Source organism: Lasioglossum baleicum, chromosome 7, assembly GCF_051020765.1.
Source record: "Lasioglossum baleicum chromosome 7, iyLasBale1, whole genome shotgun sequence".
In the NCBI taxonomy this organism is placed as follows: domain Eukaryota; kingdom Metazoa; phylum Arthropoda; class Insecta; order Hymenoptera; family Halictidae; genus Lasioglossum; species Lasioglossum baleicum.
Genome location: NC_134935.1, coordinates 16,381,779 through 16,408,025, shown reverse-complemented (window position 1 = coordinate 16,408,025; position 26,247 = coordinate 16,381,779). Strand labels below are relative to the sequence as shown.

Sequence of the window (26,247 nt, the reverse complement as noted above, 5' to 3'; positions counted from 1 at the left end):
GTCGAGATTACAGTTCGCTGCGTTGCGCCGAGTTCGGTAAAACATATCGGCTTATCGAGGACGAAGGACAAACATCTGTTGTCTCTCTTATGTTTCACGTTTTACAATAAATTGGACAGATTTCTATAGAGTGGAGAGTTTGCTTGGTGACCTGTGTTACTTCCAGATCCTCCGCGATCAGAAATCGCAAGGGGGAACTCGATTTTTCTCACACTTGGCGACGGCCGATGGCACGGTGAAATTTCACGAAACTTTGTGAAATTGAAATACGAAAGCGCAGGGAGTTCTAGGTTAAACGCGGTTTGTTTCTCGACTTCTCGACACGATCGAATCGGTACGGGCTTTTTCCCCCAGATAGCATCGAATATAATTATCTGGCAGCAGGAAACGAGATAGGATCGCTTTGGGAATCGTCTTCCCAAAGAGATCCATTGTGAAAGAGGAATGTCGGTATATGTATTCCATGGGAATTTACCCACGATTAAAATTTGCACCGAGTACCTGAAGAACACGATTATCTTTATTCACAGTAATAAATTGCGACTTAATAATAATTACATCGTTACTCGTATCATTGGACGGATGATCAACGAATAATCATTTTGCGATTCGTTACACCGGGGAACTCTATGTACTACTATTATAAATGTCAAAATACAAGTGCGTCCGTGCGTAGATTTCGTTTTAGTGCTCAATTTCGGGAGGATCGGTTCGTCGACCTGGATACTCTCTTTCGATCGATATCGTTTTTAGTTTGTAGCGACGACAAAAATTGTCTCGAAACGATGGAAGTACGTTTGAGCGTGAATTTCTTTAATTATATCTCCTATATATTAAAGTAATATTTTACAAAACTATATGAAAATCTTATTTGTAAATAAATCATATACAATTTTTCAGCTAATCGTTTGTGTACACGTGCATCACGGTTGTCCTTTTTATCTTCCACGGATATTGTTGTAACAACGAAAACGCGTTCGATTAGCGGATGATGAGTATGAGAATGAGATGACGCGGCGCCAACCGCGTTCACTGAGTAATTATAGCGCACGGGTACGTGTATAAGTTGGCGATACTGTTGACGCGACACTATGCGACCGTTTACGTAGAAACATATACCGATACACGTTGCCGCGTCGTTTAATTTTCGGATCTTCGGAGAACGGTTTGCCAAAACAACGATGAACAATTGCTTCCGGCGTTTACTATGACTCTGTTGCACTCTGTTGTTTGCGCTCCTCGCGGGACAACTCGAACGCGAGACGCGATCGCGTTTACTTTATTCGTATCGTGCGCTGTTTGTTCATGTTGGTGAGCATCAGCGAAATGTAGGAAGTCAAAAGATCGTCCATCTTGTAGCCGAGCGAGGTCTCGCACAGCAGTTTCGAACCTCGCACCAAATTGCCGATCGTCATGTGGAAGTAAGTGTTGCCCGATGACCAATTTGAGATTCTGGTGAAAGGATGCGTCACTAGTATATCCTGAAACGAGACGAGATCGTGAAACGAACCGCGCCAATCGAGCTCGATGCTAAATTCGACATCTCTATCCGAAACTACCTTCGTTTGCGGATGTATCAGGCTGACTCCGTGTTTATTGATCGCGATTAATAGCAATTCCGGATAATTCGGTTCCGTGCTCTGCTTCACCTCGAAGAACGCCGATCCGAACGTCGGCCATCGGTAAACGATCTTCAAGAACGTAATCTTCGCGTCCTCGGGACTCATTCCTGTTTCGTAGAAAATTGTGTAATCAATCGGAATACCGATTAACGGAACGCGATCGATGGTTGTCGACTTACCAGCGTCCTGATTGTACGCCGCTATTATCGATCTCTTCCAATCGTTGGAGCTCTGTACCTTCACCACATCGCCGGGTATCAGTTCTCTCAGCATTTGCCTGGAAAAAACGAACGTGGATTTAGAACGATCTCCTAGCCGAAACTTTCTTGTAGAAGCAACAACAGAGATTACGATAGGGACGCTTCCACTCACGGGATCGCTTGAAGTTCTTGCTTGCTCTCGCCGAAACGGACCCTGTAGACCAGCGCCGCCAGCCTCGATGCTTCCTCTTTCGTGCACTTGTGGTACCCTGTCAACGAGCGGAAAGCGTGTCAGCGAAATTGATCGTCGAGATGCCAGACTAAAGTGAAATTCATCCGAACGTCTCACCTCGTAACAGTTTAGGCAGCTCCTGGTGGAAATGGAAAATGAGATCGGCGTTTCTATCTTTGCCGGGCACGGTATTGGTCCACAGCTTTTTCATGAAGAACACTTGGTAGGTAAACTGGGGTGGCACACCTGTGGGAGAAATCGAATTTTCGATTATCGTTGCCATTCGAAAGAGAATAAACGAGGTTGACGAAATGGCGTAGACGTACCGTCGCGAGACGGCCGAGCTTTCCTGATCCAGTCCGTCAAGTGGCGTACAAAGTCGAAGAAGAAGTCGCCTTCGGGAACCGAGATGACCTTGTCGGCGATCTTGACGAACAGGCTGAATCCCTCCGCGGACCTCAGGTTCAGCCTCTGCGCGATATTCTGGCAAAAGTCCTTCGCCCTCGTGGACGAGTCGACCTCGAACGCCTGCGCAACGGAGAACGTTTCGAGTGAAGCGATTGCCAAACGATTTCGCGGCCGAAACACCGAATAGACGCCTCACCTCGTCTGTGTCGTCTGGGAAGTAGACTTTGTGAAATATCTGCGTGGTTTTGTGCTGTATAGCTTCTACTTCGACTTGGTGCGGCGGATACTTCCGTTGGCCGTTTCGCAACGTTTTTTGCAGCCTTTGCAAAGAGTCCTGAGATATGGGGTGCCGCCTCGTCCGCAAGAATAGAGTTAATTCCTGGAACGGTAAAAAGGTGACCGTGTAAAAACGCGAACGCTCGTTTCCGGTTGCAGCATTAACGCTCGCGAACACGCTCACACGCTCGCTCCTCGTACCTTTAAAAGGCTTTGGCTGCAAGTGAAAAGCCCGGTGGCGAGCCACATCAGTTCCCAGCCCCGCTCCTCGCTCAATCTGTTTCGATTGTCCGTCAGCTGTTTCATGATTTGACAGTAGATTTCGTCTCGTAAGATTTCGTTTTTGAGGGGCCCGTCGAAGATCAGGTCCGTGTACTCGTTGCCGACCCGGGGTCTCTTCGTCGGCAAGTCTCCCATGTACTTCAGCATGGCGTTGAACGCGAAACACGCCTCTTCGGCCAGCTCCTCCTTGGACGTTAGTTTCTTCAGCAACGGTTGCTTGATCGGGTCCCTCGAATGATGCCACAGCTCGTCGGTGTGTCCGCGTCGAGCGGTCGTTAGCGTCAGCGCCTTGGACATTGTCCTCTTCGGCGGGGTCCTGCAGGATATTAAAAATTTATTCGGTAACTCGTACGGACATAGACTTCCTTCGATGTAAACATTGTCGAGGAAGTCACTGTCGGTCAACTAGAACAGACTCGTTCGAGTACTTGCCTGAAATGGTCGATGGCGTACTCTAGCAGAGTATGAGGCTTGTCGCGAGGTTCTACTCCGTTGACTTGCTGCGGATAGAGTTTTCGGCCGTTCTCCGTTCCTTCGATGCTGAACAAGGACTGCGAATAAAAGACGATCGATTTCGCGATCCTACGTGGTTGATTCTCGCGAAACGCGGCCTAAAAAGCACAGAAACGTACGCTTACCAGTATGTCGTTGGGCGGCTTGCTCAACGAGGGCAACACGTAAACAGTCTCCGCGGGAAAATCGCCCTTCTCGTTGGTCCTCTCGCACGTGCCGACGCACCATCCGGAGTTGAGGACCGTCTCGCCGGTGCTCTCCTCCTCCAACACGATAAGATCGCCTTTCTGAAAGCTCAAGAACGAGGAACTTTCGCCCGGCGCTTTGTAGTCTTGCAGAGCGATCACGAATTTGCTGCGCTTCTTCAGACCCTCCAGAAAGTACACCACCAGATCGCGGATGTCTTCGGCGTTCGGACTCTGGAACGTGAACTCTTCTCCGCGCACCGTCGACAAATTGAACGTCTGCGTGAACATTTTGTTCGTTCTGGAAACGGGAGAGAAAACAGGCGTTAGTCAACTGTGACCTTGTCGAATGATCTTTCTCAAAGAAGAAAGAACGTACTTCTGACTAGATACGGTGGTGATCTCGGGAAAGGACAATTCCAGGAGCACTTGCTCCTGGTCGTCCACGACGTACACTCCGGTCCAGTTGACCGCGATGATGACGTCGTTCTTCGGCAGATTCGGACCGGAATTTCTGTACGCTTCGTAGAACCGAGAGAACAGCAGGGGCCATTTAAACTTGGCGTAGCCGACTATGTCCTCCTTGACGCGTAACGCTGGCACCTTCTCCTTCAGATAGTAGCTCTGCGAAAAGAAAGGTTTAGAGAACGGTACGTTCGCTATTAAACCCAAGCATGATCGATGGTTACCTTTTTATACGCCTGTAGAACGAGATGTCCCCATCTGTCGATCGCCTTGTCGATGCCCGTCAAACAGTAATCCGGTATGTAATTCGGCAGGAGGGTGTAGAGCCTGTCGACGTTCATGTCCATGTGGTATTCTATGTAGTATTGTTGGGCGGCGATCATCGCCAGATCTTCCTCCTTGTCGCATCGGTACTCGCCGAATTTCACCCCCCTGACGACCTGCTGATAAATCAGATTGGTAGCCACCTGGTCCTCGGTCGGCTCGTGCCACGGCGCGAATATCTCCTTGCGGAAGAACAATCTCCACGGGGCATTCCTCTCCTGGGCGCCTTGCTCCTTCGCGTACTGCTCGCACTGCGAGATCGCGTCCATCACGTGGTCCCCGCCGCTGCCGAGCGAGGAGACCTTGTCGAACAGGGCAATGTACAACGAGAAGCCGAACTGATCGCGCAACGATATCTTGTCGGACAGTTGGTTGCACAGTTCCCTGGCGGTGGTGGCGGAATCTGCGAGCAGGGTCTTCGTGTTCCCGTCCATGAACGTGATCGGCAGCATGATCGGCTTTTTCGATTTGGTCGCCTGGAGCTCCAGCCAGCTGGGCGGCTGATTCCTCGTCCCGTTGTTGAACGTCCTCTTGAGCCGATCCTCGCAGTAGGGCGCGTACCCTGGCGGACCCTCCCTGATGAACGCCCTCAGATAATTCACGAACTTCTCGGAGGGGGCGAAGCAGCCAACGCACAGCGAGAGCAAGATCCATCCTCGAGCGTGCGACGACTTCGACGGGTTGTTGGTCAGCTGTTTGCATATCTGACAATAGATCTCGTCGCGTAGCTCGGCGCGCAGTATCCCGTGCCCGATGATGAAGTGCAGCTTCTCGAGATTCGAGGTGGGCCTAGCCTCCAACCACGACTGATAACTGTCCGCGGTGTACTCGTCCTCCTGCAGTTTCCGTCGAACGTCCTCGCCGAGCTTGTTCTTCCGTTTGAGAGTCAGCGAGACCAGCTTGTGCCTGATGGACCGCGACGGCTTCTGCCTGAGGAACGTCTCCGGGTCCATGCCCATCATCTGCGCTTCCTGAAACTCCTTGCTCCTGATGAAGTTCCGGCCGAGGGTCGCCGTCACCTTCGACATCACCGAGGTCGTGTCCCGGTCCATCGTGTGGAACCTGGGCTCCGGCAGGTCGCCCGTGAACCGCAGGATCGTGATCCAGAGGGCCTGCGCGGCCAGCTGATCGCCCTGCGTGTGCAGCGGCAGCAGCGGATGCTTCAGCGGTTTCCTCGAGTACTGGTGCGTGATGTTCCCTTGGAAATAGGTGGCCGCGAACTTCTGGAACTTGAACTCGGACAGGTCTTCCTCGTCCTCGGAGGCTGTTTGCACGGGGCTGATGATCTCCTGCTGGTCCGCCTTCGGCGCGGGCAAGTCGTTGAACACGGAGGTCTCTCGAGCGGGCGTGGCAGCCTCGCTGCTCGAGTCCGGCAGGAAGTCGAACATCGCTTCGACCAGCTTGCTGTCGTCGACCGGCTCGTCCTGCTTCTTGGCCGCGTCGTTGATCAGATTCTTCTTGATCTCCATTCTGCGCCGGTCCTCCAACTCCATCTCGATCTCCTTCCTCTCCAACTCCTGCATCCGCTCCCGATAGTTCTGCTCGGCGATCTCCTTGGCCCGCTTGTTCCCCTGGTCCTTCAGCTCGCGCTCCTCCTTCTTTCGAAGTCTCAGAGCCTCGACGTGCAACCGGTACTCGTACTTGACCTTCTTGTACCGCCTCTGGGCGATCAGACGCCGCACGTGAGCCTGTATCTTGACGATCGCCCACAATTTCTTCTGGTACATTCTGCGCACCAAATAGCCCCGCGCGCGCGCCTGCAGAGCCACGATGTGTCCCCTGAGGTGTCTGAACCGGTGCGAGAGCACCCGCGACCTGATCAACGCCTGGAGCCGCATGTAACCGATTCGCATGCGTTTGTAGCGCTGCCGTTGCGCGTAACCTCGCCAGTATTTTTGCACCACCGTCGCGGCGGCTCGCATCCGCAGGAACCTTCTTCTGTAGACCCAGCCGCGGATGTTGCGCTGCAGGATCAGTATCTTCCTTGTGAGCACTCGGTCGCGCTCCTGCTCCAGGAACAGATCGTGGGCGTCCTTCAGGAAAACTTTGGTGTGACCGAGCTGGTAGTCCGACCTGCCCAACACCGCGTGGCAGATCCTCGAGGTGGCCGCGTGGCAGTCGACCTTGTGCGACGGCGGTATTCCGGGAATCAGGAATCGGTATCGTTCGACGAACTCCGAGAAGGAGTGTCTGATCGGGTAACCGGCTCTACGGATTCGAATCGTCTCCATCATGCCCGAGTATCTGAGTTGTCGGCAACAGAGACCCCTGTCAAACATCATCGGTTTCTTGTACTCGTTCGGCTTGATGCATCTGATGAAGAACGGCTGGCAGCTGCACAACGTCCTCATCAACGAGTCCAGAGACTTCTTGAACTGGGTGGACAGGGTAGGCGCCCGTTTCCTCGTCTCGGAGCCCATGCCGATATCCTCGGCGAAACACGCCTGCAGGAACTTGTTCGACGAGATGTGGATCAGCTGAAGCAGATCGCCGCTGAACGTGTCCCGGTTCTTCTCCAGGAAGCTTCTCGTGTCGTAGAACACCACGCCGGCGAAGTGGTTCAACCCGAACGACGTGTTGATGTCCGACTTCGGTTTCAGGTAGTTGCGATGGGTCCCGTGGGTCTTGTGTATCTTCGCGAGCATAGTCTGGTCGGTGCCCTTCGGGAACTTGGACTCCTCGTCGATCAGCGCCATGATGTTCAACTGCTTGATCGCGATCAGATCGAGCGCGTCCTGGTTGTCGACGAACTCTATGTGCTGCCAATTGATCCCCTCGTGATTGTACTCCTCCTGCTCCAGCTTGAAGATGTGCTGCACGAAGAACTGCTGGAGATTCTCGTTCGCGTAGTTTATGCAGAACTGCTCGAAGCTGTTGTGATTGAAGTTCTCGAACCCGAAGATGTCCAGCACGCCTATCGCGCTACGGGATGTGTTCTTAGGCCTGTAGATCGCCTCGTTGATCTTCTTAACGATATGCACGAACAACCGGCCGTAGATCCCCTTGACGAACGCGTCCCTGATGTCCACCGACTGTTCCCTGGACAGCGTCGAGACCTGCGCACGCGTTACGATATTCCTGGATAGTAGTTGCCTTTTTTCTCTCGATCTAGAAGCCACCCGTGAAGCCACGAAACCACGCAGAATTTACTTGTTACTTACAACCGTCTCACCGTGAGCAAATATCGTTCGGCGAGTGAGCGCGTCTATCAGAGATTGCACCGGCACGCCCAGCAGCTGCGCCACCCTCCTCACGTTCGTCTGTTCCGGTATTTCGGTGGCGTCCAAATTATCTGCGACGAAGAATCGTTGTAATCAGGCCACGATAACTGTTATACGGTGGCTGACAAGAATAAACCCTAGTACAGCTTACCTACAACAGTAGCCCTGTACTTGACATTTCCAATGTGCAGCAGGGCAGCCAACAGCTTCAAGACTTCCCATATTTCCGCGTCCGAAAACAAGAGCACTTTCATCGCCGACCTAATGTCCGCAAACTCTGCAGCATCGTCCCGGCCTTCGCACGTGATGCTCCCACCCTGAAGAACGAACAACGTCATAAAAGTTTCGAGTCGCTGAAAAAATCTCTGCGTCGGGTGTGGGACCGAATGACGTCAGAAGAGCTGCGGCCCATTGCCGAAAATTTCAAAACACGTTTGAGCCTCTGAATCGGCTCAAAGGGTGGCCACTTCGAAACTTCTTAAATATATGAATACTAAAGGTCCATGTTATGGTTGTTATCATTTGGTTTTTCAAAATTCGTCGATTTGACAGAATTATACTAATTGTAAGAAATGTTTAACTCCGTTATTTCTTGTCACCCTGTAAAGCAAGGCGGAGGAGAAAGCGACCTTACCCCGGTCAAATATTTGTACGAAGACGCATCCTCCAACTCTAGCTTCTGCTTCTCTTCCTTGGACAGACCGGCCAACATGCAGTAGAATATGTGATAGTTTCTCTCGTCCAAACTTTGCGACACTATACGGGACTTTTCCAGCAGGTACTGCTCTATCTTGGCCCCTTCTATCACGCCCTGATCGTTGAAGTGAATATCGATGTACTTGCCGAAGCGGGAGGAATTGTCGTTCCGCACCGTCTTGGCGTTGCCGAATGCTGGAAACGCGTGAGAATCGAGTCGAATCACCGATCATTCGTTATCGAACGCGCTCGAACGTTTTACCTTCCAAGATGGGATTCGCTTCCAAAATTTGCTGTTCGATCCACGAATGTTTGCCGCTGATCGCTGCCAAATATTGCAAAATTAGTTTCGTACTTTCCGTTTTGCCGGCTCCGCTTTCGCCGCTAAGACATAAACATTCGTAAATTTGACAAATCGTTCTCATCCAACGACACGAGAAGGCGAAATATATGGGGTATATACAGCCGAAAGAACAATCGATATTCTGCGCTCTAGAAGGGAAAAAAGCGACCCAAAAAACCCACCACCACCGCCGTCATCGATACCTGATCACTATGCACTGGTCCTGGCCGTATCGGTTCATGTGCGCGTAACTGTTGTCGCCGATCGCGAATATGTGAGGCGGCAACTCCCCGATCTTCCGATCTTTGTACAGCTTGATCTGCTCCGCGGTGTAAATCGGCAGGATCTGATAGGGGTTCACGGCGACGAGGATCGAGCCCGTGTAGGTCTGCGGAAAAGACGTTTCCTTAGATCTTCTCGATCCTTTTTGTTACCTGGAACTGTCGTGACACCGCTCTAACCGTATCACGGTACAAAATTGAATTGGTCTTCGCGTTTCTCATTTATAACTTACAAGATTAATTACCACTTTATGACCAAACACCATGCTACATACATACAAAACAAGAATACAGAATACAGGACAACCTCATTACTTGGATGTTGAAATAAAGTTAAAAGTAAAATTACGTAGTCGAATAAAAACTAGAGATAGGACTTTAAAGACCAGTTTTGTATCTTAAAATGATATAATATATCAAATTTTCATCTGCAACAACCAAATAAAATTTTTCTGCTCCGATTGCAAGAAACAGAAGCCAAATAAAACGATTTTATTCAGCCATTTTTGTCTGTAGAATCCAGAGTTGCCCACAGTCTAGTTGTCTTAGAGCATCAGGGAAAGAGCGGTGTCACGACCATGGTTGGTGGAGCCGCTCGGATGGACCTACGGTGGTCACTCACGTATATCAGGTTCTCGTTATATCGTATCAGCAAGTTTCTCAGGATCCCCGCCTCATGGAGGTCTCCTAGGCTGATCATGTCCTCGACGCCTTGCACGGAGGTAGCGTGCATCGCCTTGATCCGTCTCTCGGGAGTCAGCCATTGTTCCTGAAAAGCGGCAGAGTCAGAATCAAAGGCAGGCGCGAGCTTGAACGTCAGCGTCGGCTTTCGTTGATCGAGCCTCGCTACCTCCGAAAGTATTCGAAATCGCCGGGCAGTTCGCAGCCCGCAGCACACTTTCTCGCGCTTCGAAACACGCGCCGCCGACTTTCCGATGAATCGAGAAACGCGGCGACGGCGGGCGGCAGCGAACGCGGAAAGTAGGTAACGATTACCTTGTTATCGTCGTCTTTCACTTGAATGCGCCTGCCTTCCGCGGAAATCACTCGTGCTCCGATCGCAACGTCAAATTCCCTTCCAGAGATTGGTTCGATCCATATGTAGTCCCCCTGCAAATGAATTTTTCCACGGATGATGATCCTGTTTGGCCGGATCGGTTACGTTCGGCCCAGTTTCGGGCTTCAGCCTGCCGGCAACGCTCCGTTGCGCTATCAATCGGAGAAAACGCGTCACGTCGCGGCAGAAGTTACGGCTTAACGTGGAAACCGATGCCCTGGGGAAAACGGATCGAGGCGCGAAACGAGCCTGCTAAACGAGCCTACTAAACGAGCCTAAGCGATCCTAAACGAGCAGACTCAAAGTCAAGGTTTGCGCGGGTAAAGCGGACCGGTTTAGTCGGCCAACGCGCTCGAGCTTGACCCGAATTCGACCGAAAGCTAGCCGCGGTGGACGCGTTAGCACGCGCCGTAACTGTAAACCTTAAACTGGCTTGAATCGCGACAGCCCGGGCCGTTAGATAACTCGGACCAGAGAGTTTCGCGGTTTGTTCGCGCTCTCGTCGATTACCGATCGGACGAAAACGAAAGGAGACGAGAGTCTTCCGTCCCTCGTCGCTCGACAGACGTTTTCGCGCACACGATAATCGAGTTAGTCGGGCGGACGGGTATTGCTCTGGCTTCCGGCTGGGTTTAACGTCACTCGTTATCGTCGCCGAGGAAAGGGATCGCGTACGCTGTTCGCTTTCGTCGCGAATCTTTTCACGAAACATCGAATTCCCTCAACGTTTCCCTGGCCGTATTCCGTCCGGTGTTCCGCGACTGGCAAAACGCCGGCACCGGTTCCGGCCGCGTGTATCGTCAACCATACTCGGCTGGCGATACAGCACGTTTATGCCGGTGCGGTGATAAACGATCGGGAGAAATCCATCCCGTAGTCTTTCAATGGAAGCGAGCTGAGCTACGCTCGCTACACGACCAACTAAGGATTAGCTTTCGTCGCCTATAGCTTCTGTCGCAGCTCCGACATAAACGTTAGGCATACGCGAGCTCATTGCACGCTGCACCTTCTCCTATCCCGGTATTTACCGTTCGTGCCGCGTCCCATAGATATTCTCAGTTTCAACAAAGCCGTTGTTAATCTTTGTCGTATCGTCGATCGACGAAGGATGCGTTGGAGCTGCGATAGAGAAAGACTAGCCATTGGTTGGTCATCTGGGAAGCGTTGCTCTTCTATAACGTAATACGCTTCGCTCTCGTGGTCGCCCCTATCGTTTATCGCAGCTCCGACACGAACGTACGTGCAAAGAGATATGGACCTAAGCGAGTTGAACGGACCGAGAGCATGAGAACCCCTGAGCTAGCTAGCCTATGCTCCGCGGACGCTTCTACGCGAATGCACAGGTTGCGTCTGATATTCGTATACGTTCCGATTGTTCACCTCACCGGAACATCGGAAGAGCTCATCCGCTCGTTAGCTCGAAAGAGCCGAGCCGAGCCGAGCCTGCGCGCAACTCCGATTTGGCCCTGGATCTCGACGTGTGATTTTACTTTCGGTAGCTGCCGCGACACGACGGCTGCACGAGAGACAGGAGTGGCACACGAGGCTATTTCCATTCCCTTGGGAAAATGCTTGTCCCACTTGTCCGAGCCGGAAACCCATGCGACAGTTTCCCTCGGCAACAAAACCACGGCACGGCGAGAAGAAAAGGGAGGAAAGGGTAAAGGGCGACGCAGCCGGGCGCAGTTTGCTCGCACGCGTGCTCGCTCGGGGAAAGAATAGAGCCGAGTAGTCGATGGTAGAAACGCGTTGTCCGGTAAAACGATCCGCGTCCCGTTATACGACGGCTGGTTCGCTCGCGCGAAATGCTAACGCGCTGTACAGGGCATTCACGATGCGATGAAGGACCGTTAACTACTCCTAATTAACCGACCACTGGCTTCGGTACACCTTGCGTCACAACGCGTCCCGTCGCGGAGATCCGATCGGTTTCGTTGCCGGTTCCCTTCGCGAGGACGAGAGCAAAAGACTTCCACCGTAGGATTGATCTCTCTCGGATCGAAAACGTTCCCGGAAATATTTCGAATCGCGGCCAACGAACGATCAATTGCGAGTCGCGATCGAAGGTGAACCGGTCGGCTCCGACATCGGAATACCGCGTGCCGATTCGGAGTCATGCGCGCGTACGCGCGATCGAGCACACGGTCGATCAATCGTTCTTCGTAAAATCTCGATCGTTCATCGGACACGTCGAGAGAAACGAGCGTGCGCGCGCGCGTGTCTCCCTTTTCCTCGCGTACGTTCGCGATGCGTCTCGTCACAGATTATTCCCACCGAGCATCTTCGCCGGAGAGACACCGCGGGGCACGATCTCCGCGAAACTTTCGCGAACCCACCGGTGTGAGAGAAACACTTACCCGCGTGACGATGACCATCTCTCAAGTCGTGGTTGTCGGCACTCCGCCTGAAAGAAAGAAATAAACAAATCTTTGCGATGTTTGTCTTTCAGAGAATAGCGTCGGCGCGGCGGCCGGAGATTCCCCGTCCGAGAAGCGAGAAATCGCCGAGGAATCGACGAGGAACGCGAGAGCTGTTAGGGTTCACGGTTCGCGCTCATGCTCGGCTGTTTCTCTCGGCTTCGGCTTTGGCAGTTACGCGCATCGGAGACGGCCTAGCCGCGAGGGGACGATCTATCCATTCGGAGAAAAATCGTTTCGACGCGCGACGACGATGTCCGACCGATCACCGTTACAGTCGAAGCAGTACAAGCATAAACCTGTTCGCAAAAGTGGGTTATTCAGCTTCTGCCAGCGTTCTACGTCTCCGGCTCCGGCTCCGGTTCCGTCGACGATCCTCTCGACGAGTTTGCTCGATCGATCTTATTCTCGTCGTCCCCGTTTCCTCCTCCGGAAAGATGGACGATCGCATTCCGAATCGATTCGAATCGAAAGAAAGCCGAGCCCGAAGTTCCGGAGCCGAGCATTGATCGATCGCGCACCAGGTTGCGGTTTACGCGTCGCTGACGTCGATTTCGTTCGGCGAAACACAACGACGGATTTGCTTCGAATTATGCTCGCACGAGTAACTCTTCGGTCGACGAACCAATCGATCCCGGCATACTACTATAATGGCTATGCTCTTTTTTGCTCGCGATGCGGCAACCTCGAGACACAGAGAGAGAGAGAGAGAAAGAGCCTCTATAATTTCCCCACGGCCGATCGGAGGATCGGTTGTGTACACACTTCCGGTAAACCGTGACGACAAGCCCTCGCAAAAACGTCTGCCTGTTTTCGCGCTCTCGGCTAGCTGGAATCTACTCGAACGGACACGAGAGGGCAGAGGGTCGTCGAATCTTTGGACTCGAAGTCGAAGTCGAAGTCGTCGACTTTGAAAATCACGTAGACGAAGCAACGGACGTGGCGATGCAGCACCGGCCGCTGGAGACTTCAACGGGCGATCGAGCGAGTACGCGAGAACGCGTGATCTGATCTCGCATAGCATCCCAGTTTTACTCCGAATAATCGAATAGAAATTTCATTCTCCGGGCTACGGATTGCGCCGGATCGTGGGCTCGGTTCGCACGCATTTTTTCTCCGGTTTCCACGTGTGCATGTTTGCGGAATCCGCGTGTCGCGAACTCCGTAAGGCCGATTTATGCTATCCGCATACGGGCACGGAACGATTCCGTTTCGGTATATAATAATATACTTTGTTTGTTCAATTTCCAATACGATCTGATAGTATAAACACCTACATTCGAATGCATCGAAGAATGTTTGAATGAACCATCACGTTCCGTGTCCGTGCGGATAGGATAAATCGGCCTGAAGTCGTAGAGCAGCTCGTGTCTCGACTCGTTTGGTAAACATTCTAACGTCGGTCGATCGCACGGCACCGGCGAGCTGCGTTGGCTAAAGGTGGCTTTATCTGACTGCGAGCGTTCCGCTTATCTGGCGTTCCTATTATCACGCTTTAAACGTTGGCGGCTGGCGTACGTGTACTGGTGTACGGTAGGATCGCGCTGGAATGCCACGATCCGTTCCTTGTCATTACGATCCGTGGAACGCGTGAAATTTCCGAAGGCTGGGACCGCGTGACCGCTATTCAAAGAGTTTTTTCACCGACACGAGAGAGAGAGAGAGAGAGAGAGAGACGGAGGAGACCCGGACGTTTCTCTTTCTCTCTTGACGAGGCAACGCGCGAGCGCCTGCGGTATCGTTGCCTCGTCTCGTCCGATATCTCGCCTCGAACCAAACAACGATTTGCGCTCGTCTCCCGGCAAAGGGGAACAACATTCTGGCACAGCTGCGAAATATTTGGAATTCCTCGGGCCCTGAGATTGCACCGACCGCGTGCAACGCTCGACGGATGAAGTCGGATGACACGGAAAACGTATCGAAGACGGTTTTTCAGACGTACCTGTGCGTGTAACGAGAAACACGACGAAAAGCGGCTATACGTCGGCACACTCCATTAAGAAGAAGAAGGAAAAGAGGAGGAGGAGGAGAAGGAAGAAGAAGAGCCAGAAGGAGAAGAAGAGGCACTGCACTGCACTTCGGACGCGACCGCGACGTAAAGCGCGCTTTTCATGACCGACGTGACACACCTGAGGATCGCCGGAGGAAGTCGGCGGGTCGTGGAAGCGACTAAACGTGGAAAAAGGAAAGAGCCGCGGCGGCACAGCACCACGATAGGAAATGGGACACGAAAAGCAACAGTAATCGTTCCGGAGGATGGGCCCCACGGTGACCGGCACATTAACGCGTCCACTCGGAGAGCTTCGGTTCGAATCGGGCGTGCCAGGTGGAAGCGAAGCGACTGAGAGCGCCGCAGAGGTGGAAAACCTACTCTTCACGATGCAGCTTTAGACCACGATCGGCTCCGACTGCTACGCGCCGCCACCCTCCTCCAAGGCCTTTTCCTTTTCCTTCACCTGTGCCTTACCTGTCTCCCCCTCTCTGTCTCTCTCTCTTTCTCTCCCGTTCACTGCCGCCTTCCGATCGGAATTCGAATCGATTAAAGGGATCAAAAACCGAGTCCAACATCGCCCGGTCCCGGTCGAAAGATCTCAAAATCTACCTAGATCCCGTGACGTCGATCGTCGCGAGTCGCGACGCACCAAAGTACATATGCGCACCTTGGCACACCTGTGCTACCTGTTGCGCGCCTCGACCTGCTCGTCTTTACCGATCGAGTCGCCCCGCAGATCGCAACACCGCCAAACACAAACTCGCCGTCCCAATAACTATTAACAGGCAGACCTTGTACATACATCGTTTACATTGAAAATATATTTTCATTTCTTTACGAGTTCCAGAAGAACGTTATACATATAGACGTGTATCGCGATTTTTCTGTAACTTAGACATTATACACATCGACACGGGGAAGTAGAGGGAATCCCACAGCAGCAACAACAGCAACATCGGCGAGGCTACACTCGTCACGATTCAACGATCGAGTAAATCATTTTTACATAGATATACAAACACGTTCTTTCTATATATTTAACAATAGTAATAGTACTCCAAATCGGACGATCCGCCGTTTTCTGCATCTCGTATTGGTTCTGTACCAATTACGATGGCGTATCACGCTGCGCTCGTTCTCCTCAGCTTTATTAAATGATTGGATGCTGGATTCGGAAATTGGGGGGCCTCGAAATTACTCTTGGAGTCGATCGGTTTATCCATGCTATGCAACGGGACAATATCGAACCCTACGTCTATACCTAGAATATTGCTCCTCTCGACAAGTAGATACATATATTATATGTAGAAAACATCGGTGAATGGTACGAGTATAACAATATCGGTGTATATGCCTGTGTACGGGTGTGTGTGTACGTGTATGTGTGCGGTATAACGTATTTAATACGCAGCTTATATAATCATGTTATCCGAAAGCATATATTCTCTTAGCAACATACAAAATCTGTATAATATGCGATATCGTTCCGTAAACAATTCTGGGATCACACATTACGGTTGCGCTAAAAAGTACAGACGACTTTGCTGCGATATAGATACTTCTGCGTCAACTACATATCTTTACATCGAGCAACTTAAACGGCGCGCGATCTAAAGCTAAATCCCTTTCTTTATATAGATTTCAGTGCGATCCAGTAACAAATGCTATTCTTGTCACCGCAACTGCTGTTTATTGCGACTTTCAGCAACGAAACCGATAGATAAATTGTATCCGCTACGCTACTCCGAAATAGTAGTTATACCGTATTCAGGTACAAGATATGCATACCAGCTTGTTTCACATCGAAATGCAGTGCTCGAGTATTGGAAAAAGAAGAGCGAACGATCAGACAGAAGTAAATTGATTGGAAACGTCGCGTTTCTCTCGTTGTGACAAACGTGTAGAAAAATTGTATACTAATCGTGTATGGTATTTCTATGGAAGCGCGTTATCTCGGTATCACCGATCGCGGGAAACCAATCGATCGATCGGTGAGTTTTCTCGAGAATACCATTTACGAATTAAACTTTGTCGCTTTTGCATAATTTGTACCCATACTTAACCGCTCGAAGAATTCGAGAAACAAATCTACAATCCCTGATAAACGAATCTACATACGCAATAATATTAAACAAGTAGGAGTATAACAAATAGAACAGAACGACTAGGATCTATAGTGACTCGCGTTTTTTACAACTTTTCACCGCGGTTATATTATAGTCCTAATTTACAAATTTCTCATAGTTCCCGAAAAGTGTCGCGTATACACAAAATTCACGGCCGCATCCTGAAATAATTCGCCGAATCGGAGCCATTGCGAATTGATCAATCGCGTTTCCTAGAAGCATAGAGACGCGATAATCGTTCCTTCGTAGGCCAAACAAATTTTCAATGATCTTGGTCGTTTACGAGCCGAACAACGATAGTCTTTGTTCAATTGCCTCGATTCCTTGATAAACGAATAACTTAAAATGACATTCGATGCAGTCAATCTTTGAACACTGTCCATACTTTTCCCGTTCTGGTAACGAATCTGTTCGTGATCGCTATCCTCGTCGAGAATTTCTAACCGAATTGTAACAGAATCTGCGTACACGCTTATTCTAAGTCGAAACAATAATTCGTGATAACAAGTTCAAACACCAAGGATAGTTTGATTACAAAACCCGAATGTGATGTATACATACGAAGTTTGGTCGTTCGTAAATTCATAAATTCGATATTCCATCGACGTACGAACATTTAAAAAGATGCTAACATTTATTATTTTGATTGGCGAGTATACAAGATGCTTTTGCTCGGAGAAAAGAAAGATAAGATATTCGTAAACTGTGATGTTCATGTTTAGTCATTTTATGGACGACTCAAGCTTTTCGGATTGCAATGTGTAAAACCCATTCGGTTGTAATCGAACAAATTGAGTTTATGATCACAAAAATAGGCTCTGAATAGTATGCTTTTACATTGGAATATGACAGTTTCCTTTATAGATATAGATATATGTATGTATATATCTTACGATTTGATTGGTTTTCTTGCTTATAAACGAATATTTTTGGAAGTTCACTGAAGGAGCGCAGAAATATCCCAAATTTTAATCAGACGATCCTGACCGATCGTCAATAATCTTCGTCTCGGTGCATCGAGATCCATTCCAACGACGTTATGCTTCGCGTCATGGAAGGATGCTAAAGATGTTTGGCTGTGTAACAAGCACATAGTCAAATCATAAGAACCATCTCATCTTTTCGTTATTCGTTGACGCGGTGTTACTCACTTTGCCGCTTTCAGTTGTATGTGGCACGGATCGCAAACCCTGACTTCAAACTCGAATCCCATTGCCGGTATTGCTATACGTTGAGCTGTACAACGTGCGCATAATGCACGACCGCAATGGCGGCAATGATGCTGTCTTAATCCTAGTTGTCGCTGATCCATCATTGCTTTGATATTCCAGAAAAACGGTCTACCACAAGCCTGGATGACCAACCGTGTTATCATGTATTGACACATTCTCGGAATAACATTGTAGAATAATTATTAATAGTCTAAATACGTACTTGACACGTGCCCGACTCTACCCATGCTGCGGTTTCCTTCCTGCCTGCAGCCATGTCCCAACAAACTATTACCCCATCTTCTCCTCCAGACAACAGAACGCGTTCTGCGCTCGCGTAGCACAACGCTGTTACCTTGTTGCTGCGAAAACAAATATACATTTGTAAAACGCATGTCCAGGTACCATCGTAGCATACACAAGTTCGCTTACTGATGTCCTTGCAGCTCGTATGCCGTTCCCTGACGCCCTCCGATATCCCACACTATGATACTTTGATCAAAACTTCCAGAAAACAAAAGCTGCTTCTCGGAATCCCATGCCAGAGTGTGAATACTGCCTGTATGCGTTTTTAACGTAGTGATCAACGTGACATTGTTAGCCTCTAACTTTAACATCGCTATCTGTCCAGAATAATCGCCAACAAAAGCATGCTTCGATTGAGCATCGAATCTGTGCCAGTTAAGGACAATGCATTTACGATAATTCTAAATGATTTTACGAGTACGATATGTATATTGTAAATGCTTTTTCATAGGAAAGGATACTGCAGCGCAGTGTACCACGCGTCGGTCTGATAATGTCCCACTTTCTGACCACTTTCCGAGCAGTGTAATTGAAACATTTTATCTCGACCTATACTTAAAACCCATTCGTTATCTGGAGAAAATATAACACCTGTGACTCTTGCTTGATGCGCAGAATATTCGCGCATAGCTGTCATCCGGTTGTAATCTTGCTCGAGAATGAACTCCTGGAAATAATGTGTATCAAGCATGTTGCAAATCGCAAATAGTATAATTCTGCGTTTCGTACATTTATCGTTCCGTTATCCAACCCAACGAACAATTGTCTAGTCTCTACGGTGTAATGCATTGACGTTGCACCAGCAACCATGTACTGACAGACGCTGGGCCAGTATTGCCCAGAATCACGTTTCAGCCAAACTCTAACGGTTCTGAAAAATGATATGGCACGATGAAAAGTGAAGAATTGATGATGAAAATATAGCACGATGAAAAGCGATTGTAATTAAAAATGTATTAAAACGCCGAATCTGCATGAACGATTGAAAGAAACGTTTAAGAAGACACGAGACTTTAATGATCAACAGAATTTTTTCTATCTACCTGTCATCGCAAACGCTAATTACACCTTCTTCCCGCGGTATAATGATAGCCGCATTAACATCGTCATTGCATCCTTCCAATTTCGACAAGAGTACGGGTTTACGGCTTGTGCTGAATTTGTCATGATTTACACCTGGAGCGGGCTTTATCTCTGCTGCCATTTCAATCTTTGGAGTGTATTCTGCGAAGTGGGCTTGTCATTTGACAGTTGTCAGACTTCGATGATAAATCAACGTTTATGTATTTCACAAAGACGGAAATTCCGATTTTTTCAGAGATTGTGGAGAACCTGTCGGCGTTGCTCGTGTTATTCGGCGCAAATCTTCCTTGCCTTCGTTGCATCCAATACCTCTTTATCGACTGTCTGTCGTTCTCGTAGAAATTCTACCTTTAGTTTGTGTTCAGTTTCACCGTGAATTATTCTTATTTCTTGCCTCGATCAGAGAGTATCTCTGCCTCTATCTATAAGTTACAATTTGTCGTTAACTCTTTCACCATTTTTTTTACCATTTTAAAATTGCATCCGGCACGTTATCAACGAGTACGAATTTCAGTTCATTGACACAAATTTCGAATACGTAACGCAGATGATTTCTACGATTATTTACCCAGTATTTTCTCTCCGGAATTCTTCCACTTTTGTAAAATATTCAACAATTATATTCTTTCTTCCTTCCACGGTCCAGTGATTTTTGTGACAATAGTTACCGACTAGCATTGTTGATAAATGTTGTGCGCCTATCGGTGAGATGGAGCAATTAGCCCCCACAAAATCGAAGAAAACGTCGTATCTCGTTCAACGTTAGTTTCTGCTATCGAAGAATCTGTCAAATCTGCCAAAAATTGTTGAAGAATGGGATGCCCTGCGATTACTTGAAACTGTCGTTATCGATAATACTCGCCATCTTTTATATAGCAATAATAACATCATGTCGGGCACAAAGGTAATTAATAACAAAGTATATACGCGCTTCATTTCGATTAAAAGGATTGACAACGATATTTGAATTAAATAATCTGTTTGTTAATGTTAGGCTGATGGTAACAAAGAGGATAGTCTAAAGAGACAAGGCTCGTTCAGGAAATTGTTACCTTTAGACACGAACGGAGATTCTCAATTGAGCATGTCAGTAAAAATGATCGACAGGCCTACCGTCTCGCAAAGCAATAAAGAATACTCAATCTATTTACAAGAATATAATATTTTATCCGAATAGTAAGTTAAACTTATGAATGTACTGATAAGAAAAGAGCTTCGCAAGTACAGTAAGAACCCACTTAACACGGGATTGTCTTTTTCATAGTAAGATGTTGTGTTCCCAAGACCTAAAAGGGGTTTATGTGATACCATCGGCACAAAATTCCCTGTGTAAGTAACACTGAATAATTCGAGACGATTTGTTCTTCTGAATGGACTCATGTATGAACAAGATCATGCATTTAAATTATTTAAGCCAAATATCAATTGGTTCTTAGGTCTTGCTTATCCTGACTTCATCTTATATAATGGTTTCCATGTAAATATGTGTATAATTCACTGTTTGTTGCATTTCCTTACACGTATGAAAGTGTCAAACATTTATTACATTCAATAGATACGTTTGTCTTCTGTTAGTGTGGTTTGGCGTACAATTCGGTAGGCAAGGAACCTATCAAGGAGGTGTCTTCAGATTCACTATTACATTGCCACAAAATTTCCCAGACGGCGGATGTCCTGTAAGCATTTTTTCCTTTAATATACAATAATTCATTTCTGGAATCCATTTGAACTTGTGTGCACAAAACATTAGAGAGTCGTGTTTCAAACACCGATGTTTCATCCTCTAATCGACCCTGAGTCTGGAGAGTTGTGCACTTCCTGGGCATTCACAGAATGGAGGAGAAACAATAGAGTCTGGCAATTAGTACAATTTATAACGAAAATACTCATAAAAGTTGACATTAAAATGACTCCTGTGAACCAGGAAGCATCTATATTGTAAGTATAGAAACTATGTATCGAGTTAGCAAAGACAAATCTGATCTGTTTAAATGATTTTATTGCATCTGCATTGTAGATTAGAGAATAATTTTGAAGAGTTTCGCGATCGCGTTAAAAAATGCGTGAAGGAAAGTCTGAGTAATGTATACGATCCACCTATGGTGAACGATCCTCATTATATAGTTTTCGACCCGTACAACCACGAGCTTCATGACCCTGTCAAACAAGAGATTTACGAGCCTAAGGTAAAAAACGATAATCATATTCATATTTAACTTATTTCAATGATTCATGAATTCAATGATTTAGGAAGAAGAAGAAAATAAAACGTTGGGTCTGTCTTGGGTACAACCAGGTTCGCTGCAACCGTTTTCAAAGCCTGAAGCGAGATAATAAGTGGTTCTAGGATATGAAGTGCAATATTGAAACAATATACGTCCGGATGAGATAAGAAACTGTACACAATGACACAGGGGATAAATTAAATTGTATTTTTATATTAGTAGAAAATGAAAAATATTATATAAATTATTGGTTATTGTGATTAAAAGTGCCAATAACTTTCGTTGTTTCTCAACCTCCAGAGTTTTTGGAGCTTCTCTAAGCTCCAGAGAGTGACTGACAATTTTTGGAAACGTGAATCTATTTATATGTACATATAGTGGGTCAGCTATAAGAAGAGCACACTCTAGTCAAATATACAATTTTTAAGTAAAAGAAGCAACAGAATTGCCGATTGATAACAATATCAACAAATCCCATGTGGTGATTAATTTATTTCTACACAGGGTGTTCTACAAATGTTGTACTTGGTTGTACTTCCTTGAGGGGGGTGATTCCTGAGGTCATTTCAACTTTTTCCTTTTTCGAAAATGTTCTCCACAGCTTCGCGAAAAACACGGACCAATCAAAGCGCGGCTACTGGCTACACTGGATGGATTCCGGCTCGCCCAACGTCAACGCCCTATTCATCTACAGCCGTGCTCTGATTGGTCCGTGTTTTTCGTTAATAACTCCTGAACAAAGCTATGGAGACCATTTTCACAAAAGTTACTTGAAATGACCTTGGGAATTACTTCTTTCAAGGACGAGCAACATTTTTAGGACACTCTGTGTACTCACCTTGTTCTCTCAAATTTGATCTGTTATGCCATCTACGATAAAACGTCCAAACTGCTGGCTAATTAGTATAGTCTTGCAGATAATATGTGGCGCCACATGTCTAATTGATCATATATCATTCATAATTCCGAATGTGTAAATCAGTGTAAATGTAAAACGTTCAATTTCAATAAGGCACCGATCACCGATTATTAATAAATACAGTGTATAATACAATGTGGTGACATTCAACCAATAACAGTAACACCGATGCAAAGCTGCAGCCTTATCGGTCTTGTACTTTTTGGTGCATATATTTGCAAGGTTAGTATTTTTATTTATCCCAATAGTCTACGTGTCTGAACAATAAAACTATTAACAGTATGCCAAATTTAAGTTTATACGTCGGCTTTTACGTTTTCGTAGTTTTATCATTTTCCGTATATATTTTCGTACCTTGAGCCTTGAGCCACCTTGAGCTGTCATGAGTATCGGATTTTAGGCGTTTAGGATGGGCATTGCACAGTGAATCAGTGTATGTATAAAGGGGAAATGTGTATTCCAAGATAAATGTGAAGCACTGTGGAATAGTTCAGAGGAATAAATCTGGACTGTTAGATGTTGTTTACATTCTTTTTTATTTTGTTTCGAAATAATCGAAGTTGTTCAGTTTCTGCGTTTTAAGAGTATGAGCTACAATTTTAACCTTTAAGTGACAGTTGGACAGTTGTAGGTAATTATCCTATTTTCTTCGTATATACGTTAATACGCTGTTTGCTCCAGCATAATAATTAAGTCACAAACTTTCCACAAATGTAGTGAATAATACGGTACGCGTATTATCGTCATAAATACGAAAACACTGAAATCGTTTCGATCGGTCTAAAGGAAAGAATCCACTATGTGATTGTAGGTTAAGGGCGAAGTAGGCGCGCACATGATTCATGCGATAAAACAATATTTGATTTGAATTGTCAGTTCAAACAACCAAGTAAACAAATCAGAAGTGTTTCTCGCTACTTTAGTCAGTAGTAAACACCAGTTTTTGGTTTGATTCTTTTCAGCGATCAATAGCTAAATACATATTGCACAGATTTTCACTGAAGCTGTTGGGTTAATTATTTTATTCTACTTACGAGATGTTGGTACGTTTGTTACAGCTGTTCTAGATACTACAGAGAATATTCAACATGCAGACAATAAAGTCCGTTGTAGTGGGTGATGGAGCTGTGGGTAAAACGTGTCTTCTGATTTCGTATACGACTAATAAGTTCCCATCCGAATATGTGCCCACGGTTTTCGATAATTATGCCGTCACGGTTATGATAGGAGGAGATCCGTACACTTTAGGATTATTCGATACTGCTGGTAAGCATCGTTGTAACTCAAAAATATTTCAGAGTATTGACACATCTCTACGTTACAGGTCAGGAAGATTATGATAGGCTGAGACCATTGAGCTACCCTCAAACGGATGTGTTTCTCGTTTGTTTCTCCGTAGTGTCGCCTTCGTCGTTTGAAAATGTTAAGGAAAAGGTTGAGTTTTAATGGGAAATTAGCTGTTCTTCTACGGGAAGTAGTAGGAGAGCGTTTATTACACGATTATGTTGTTTCAGTGGGTGCCGGAAATAACGCATCATTGTCCAAGGACTCCATTTCTCCTTGTTGGTACTCAGATCGATTTAAGAGACGACGGCACCACTACCGAGAAATTGGCAAAAAATAAACAGAAGCCAATATCGGCGGAGCAGGGAGAGAAGCTTGCCAAAGAGTTGAAAGCGGTGAAATACGTGGAATGCAGTGCCCTCACGCAAGTAAATGCATCCCCGGTCATATAGTGTATCGCGTGATGTAAACTCGCTCTCGATGATACGAGCAATTAACCGAAAAATATTACATTAACTTTGCAGAAAGGCTTGAAGAACGTGTTTGACGAAGCCATACTAGCTGCTCTCGAACCTCCGGAGCCAGTCAAGAAAAGGAAGTGTGCACTCTTGTAGAAAGGGTATTTATTTCGAAAGCGATGCATGTCCGAAGGGGAAAGCAAAGTTGTTCTGTTCCAACGATTACGAACGGCAAATCTAACGCGTAGTATACAGCACTGTTAGGAAAACCGGGACTGTACTTCTCTATGGTTCCATTCTCGGGGAAGAAAGATCGATCGTCGAGAAGAAAAGCAAACAGCCGCTAGCATCAACGCGACAATTCCAATCGACTCTAATCGAATGTATCTATATTGCCACGTTACGATCGCGATCACATTCCACACAGGCCGCGCAAAAATCCAGCTTGAAATTCTGATCGGGTACTCGTTAAGCCCAACCGCACAAAAATTTTCTAATTTTTTAAATTACACGTACTGTAATTCTCGCTACCGAGTGCATCTACAAACGAAAGAAAACTCATCGAATGGATCGGTGTCGTACAAAATTTCATCGATACTCGTGTCGTAACGATTAGTACTATACTAATAGTGTTTCTCGTGTTTTTTAGTAATCGCGGATCAAGCGAATCACGATCTGAGGCGCGTTCGTTGGGTTTGTCGAGAATCGGGTCTTTTCGGAAGTGAAAGAAAAAGAAAAAAACAATCGGAGCGTTCCTTTCTATTTCCAGTGTACTGGACAAAATTGTTCGAAGCAAGACCAGTATTAGAGATCGAGCGATTAATGTATAAACACACGGTATATCGTAGATACATGGTTTATAGATACGTACGTATATCTCAGACTGCATATAACGAGTAACGAAACGAACGAGAACACGTCAACTAGCATACAGATATTTTCGAGTCTGCCCTAAAGATTCGATTCCGAAATTGTAGACAGCAGCTACGCCCCGGACGAGAACGTTTCCGCGGAAGCGCGCGTTGCTCTCGAAGACTTTTGGCATCTGATTTTGTACATATCAGCGTCTGCTTCGACACAGTCCGCTCATCGACCGATCAAACAGATCTATTCAATCGGCAGAGCGTAGGGTACGAATTACGAATACTACACATTTCTACTTAGTTCGCCGGCGAGATTCGGAACGATTCGAATCGATTCCGGCGGTACAGGGCGGTGCTATCCGCGTGGAAAATCAAATACGAGCGACCGAAGGAACGAACGCTTCCTTATTGGTCGATACGATTGCGTATTATTTATTCAGCGACCGTCGTATATTATTTGTTAACTGACTATTCACCGCCTAATGTTTTTCTCGCAAATTTGTTTAAACGTTACGTGAACTGGATATACATGGGAACGGAGAAGTCTAGCCGCTTTTTGCTAGATCGAGCCGAGAATCAACGATCATCTCGCATGTATCCAGTCGGGAGAGAGAGAGAGAAAGAGAGAGTGTGTGTGTGTGAGAGAGAGAGGTGTGGCATTTAGTAGCATGTATGTGTCACACTATGTAGACACAAACGTATAACGAAATATTCACATAAATATATTTATACTATGCATAAGGGAGTAACGTTTCTTCGAAAACCGAGCTCGGCCTAGCGGGTTCCCGTGATCTCATCCCACCTATTGTTCCCTCTCGCGTCCGCAAAATAATCGACGTATCTCCCCGCGCGCAAAGAATCCGATGGTCGGTATCCTCCGGTGGAATTGGCACGTGCGAACGGAAACGCTGGCCGCACAGAGACAGAAACAGGAGGCAGTCGCCCAACGGTAGACGTAGTTTGCCGGATCGCGTTCCTTCCCGCGCTCTTTTACCTCTTCGATTCTTCGACCGTTCGGATATCTCCGATTCTTTTCCGTTTCCTCGCTCTTTCTCTAGCATCCGTGTTTCTCTCTAGGCTGCTCTTTTACCCCCTTTCCCTCTTCTCCGCTCTTCTCCCCCTCCCCGTTTCCAGCCGTTTCGTTTCCTCGATTGCATCGGCCTGTAACGTGGCGCGGTGCGCCTTGTGGTTACTTCAATTAGGTGGATTCGTGGTTACGTATCGACGTACTGGAGCGAGTTAACCACGCCGACACAG

The 26,247-nt window shown here is 47.3% G+C and overlaps 4 protein-coding genes across 12 annotated transcripts; 2 read left to right on the top strand and 2 right to left on the bottom strand.

Annotated features, from left to right (window-relative positions):
- Positions 1–498: 498 nt before the first annotated feature.
- Positions 499–15,218, bottom strand: Ck (unconventional myosin-VIIa ck). Of its 7 annotated transcripts, none has more exons than XM_076427064.1 (21): positions 15,125–15,218; positions 12,463–12,509; positions 10,045–10,158; positions 9,671–9,817; positions 8,971–9,155; positions 8,687–8,808; positions 8,363–8,619; positions 7,880–8,045; positions 7,669–7,799; positions 4,408–7,563; positions 4,098–4,342; positions 3,653–4,019; positions 3,453–3,571; positions 2,940–3,336; positions 2,659–2,841; positions 2,381–2,582; positions 2,172–2,300; positions 1,995–2,091; positions 1,802–1,899; positions 1,560–1,729; positions 499–1,481 (listed from the first exon to the last, which is right to left on the bottom strand). In XM_076427064.1, exons 2-21 carry the CDS (start codon positions 12,478–12,480, stop codon positions 1,275–1,277), a joined length of 6,510 nt encoding a protein of 2,169 aa, XP_076283179.1. In that variant the 5' UTR covers positions 12,481–12,509; positions 15,125–15,218; the 3' UTR covers positions 499–1,274. The 7 variants fall into 7 exon arrangements, 6 of the variants coding, with proteins under 6 accessions (XP_076283179.1, XP_076283178.1, XP_076283177.1 ...); XM_076427063.1 differs by lacking the exon at positions 15,125–15,218 and adding an exon at positions 14,990–15,088; XM_076427062.1 differs by lacking the exon at positions 15,125–15,218 and adding an exon at positions 14,465–14,965.
- A 709-nt stretch (positions 15,219–15,927) lies between these two features.
- On the bottom strand, positions 15,928–19,969 carry Wdfy2 (WD repeat and FYVE domain containing 2). Its single transcript, XM_076427108.1, has 8 exons — positions 19,810–19,969; positions 19,202–19,663; positions 18,888–19,029; positions 18,620–18,825; positions 18,285–18,524; positions 18,076–18,214; positions 17,793–17,992; positions 15,928–17,717 (listed from the first exon to the last, which is right to left on the bottom strand). The coding sequence occupies exons 2-8, from the start codon at positions 19,360–19,362 to the stop codon at positions 17,579–17,581; spliced, it is 1,227 nt and encodes a 408-aa protein (XP_076283223.1). The 5' UTR covers positions 19,363–19,663; positions 19,810–19,969; the 3' UTR covers positions 15,928–17,578.
- On the top strand, positions 19,627–21,713 carry LOC143210340 (protein crossbronx homolog). The gene is made up of 7 exons (XM_076427116.1): positions 19,627–20,145; positions 20,236–20,417; positions 20,506–20,570; positions 20,817–20,917; positions 20,992–21,179; positions 21,259–21,427; positions 21,492–21,713. Exons 1-7 carry the CDS (start codon positions 20,131–20,133, stop codon positions 21,573–21,575), a joined length of 804 nt encoding a protein of 267 aa, XP_076283231.1. The 5' UTR covers positions 19,627–20,130; the 3' UTR covers positions 21,576–21,713.
- A 698-nt stretch (positions 21,714–22,411) lies between these two features.
- LOC143210344 (cdc42 homolog) lies at positions 22,412–25,731 on the top strand. Of its 3 annotated transcripts, none has more exons than XM_076427122.1 (5): positions 22,412–22,607; positions 23,444–23,651; positions 23,710–23,819; positions 23,900–24,097; positions 24,194–25,731. In XM_076427122.1, the coding sequence occupies exons 2-5, from the start codon at positions 23,474–23,476 to the stop codon at positions 24,281–24,283; spliced, it is 576 nt and encodes a 191-aa protein (XP_076283237.1). In that variant the 5' UTR covers positions 22,412–22,607; positions 23,444–23,473; the 3' UTR covers positions 24,284–25,731. The 3 variants fall into 3 exon arrangements, with proteins under 3 accessions (XP_076283237.1, XP_076283239.1, XP_076283236.1); XM_076427124.1 differs by lacking the exon at positions 22,412–22,607 and adding an exon at positions 22,680–22,818; XM_076427121.1 differs by lacking the exon at positions 22,412–22,607 and adding an exon at positions 22,767–23,016.
- Positions 25,732–26,247: the final 516 nt, after the last annotated feature.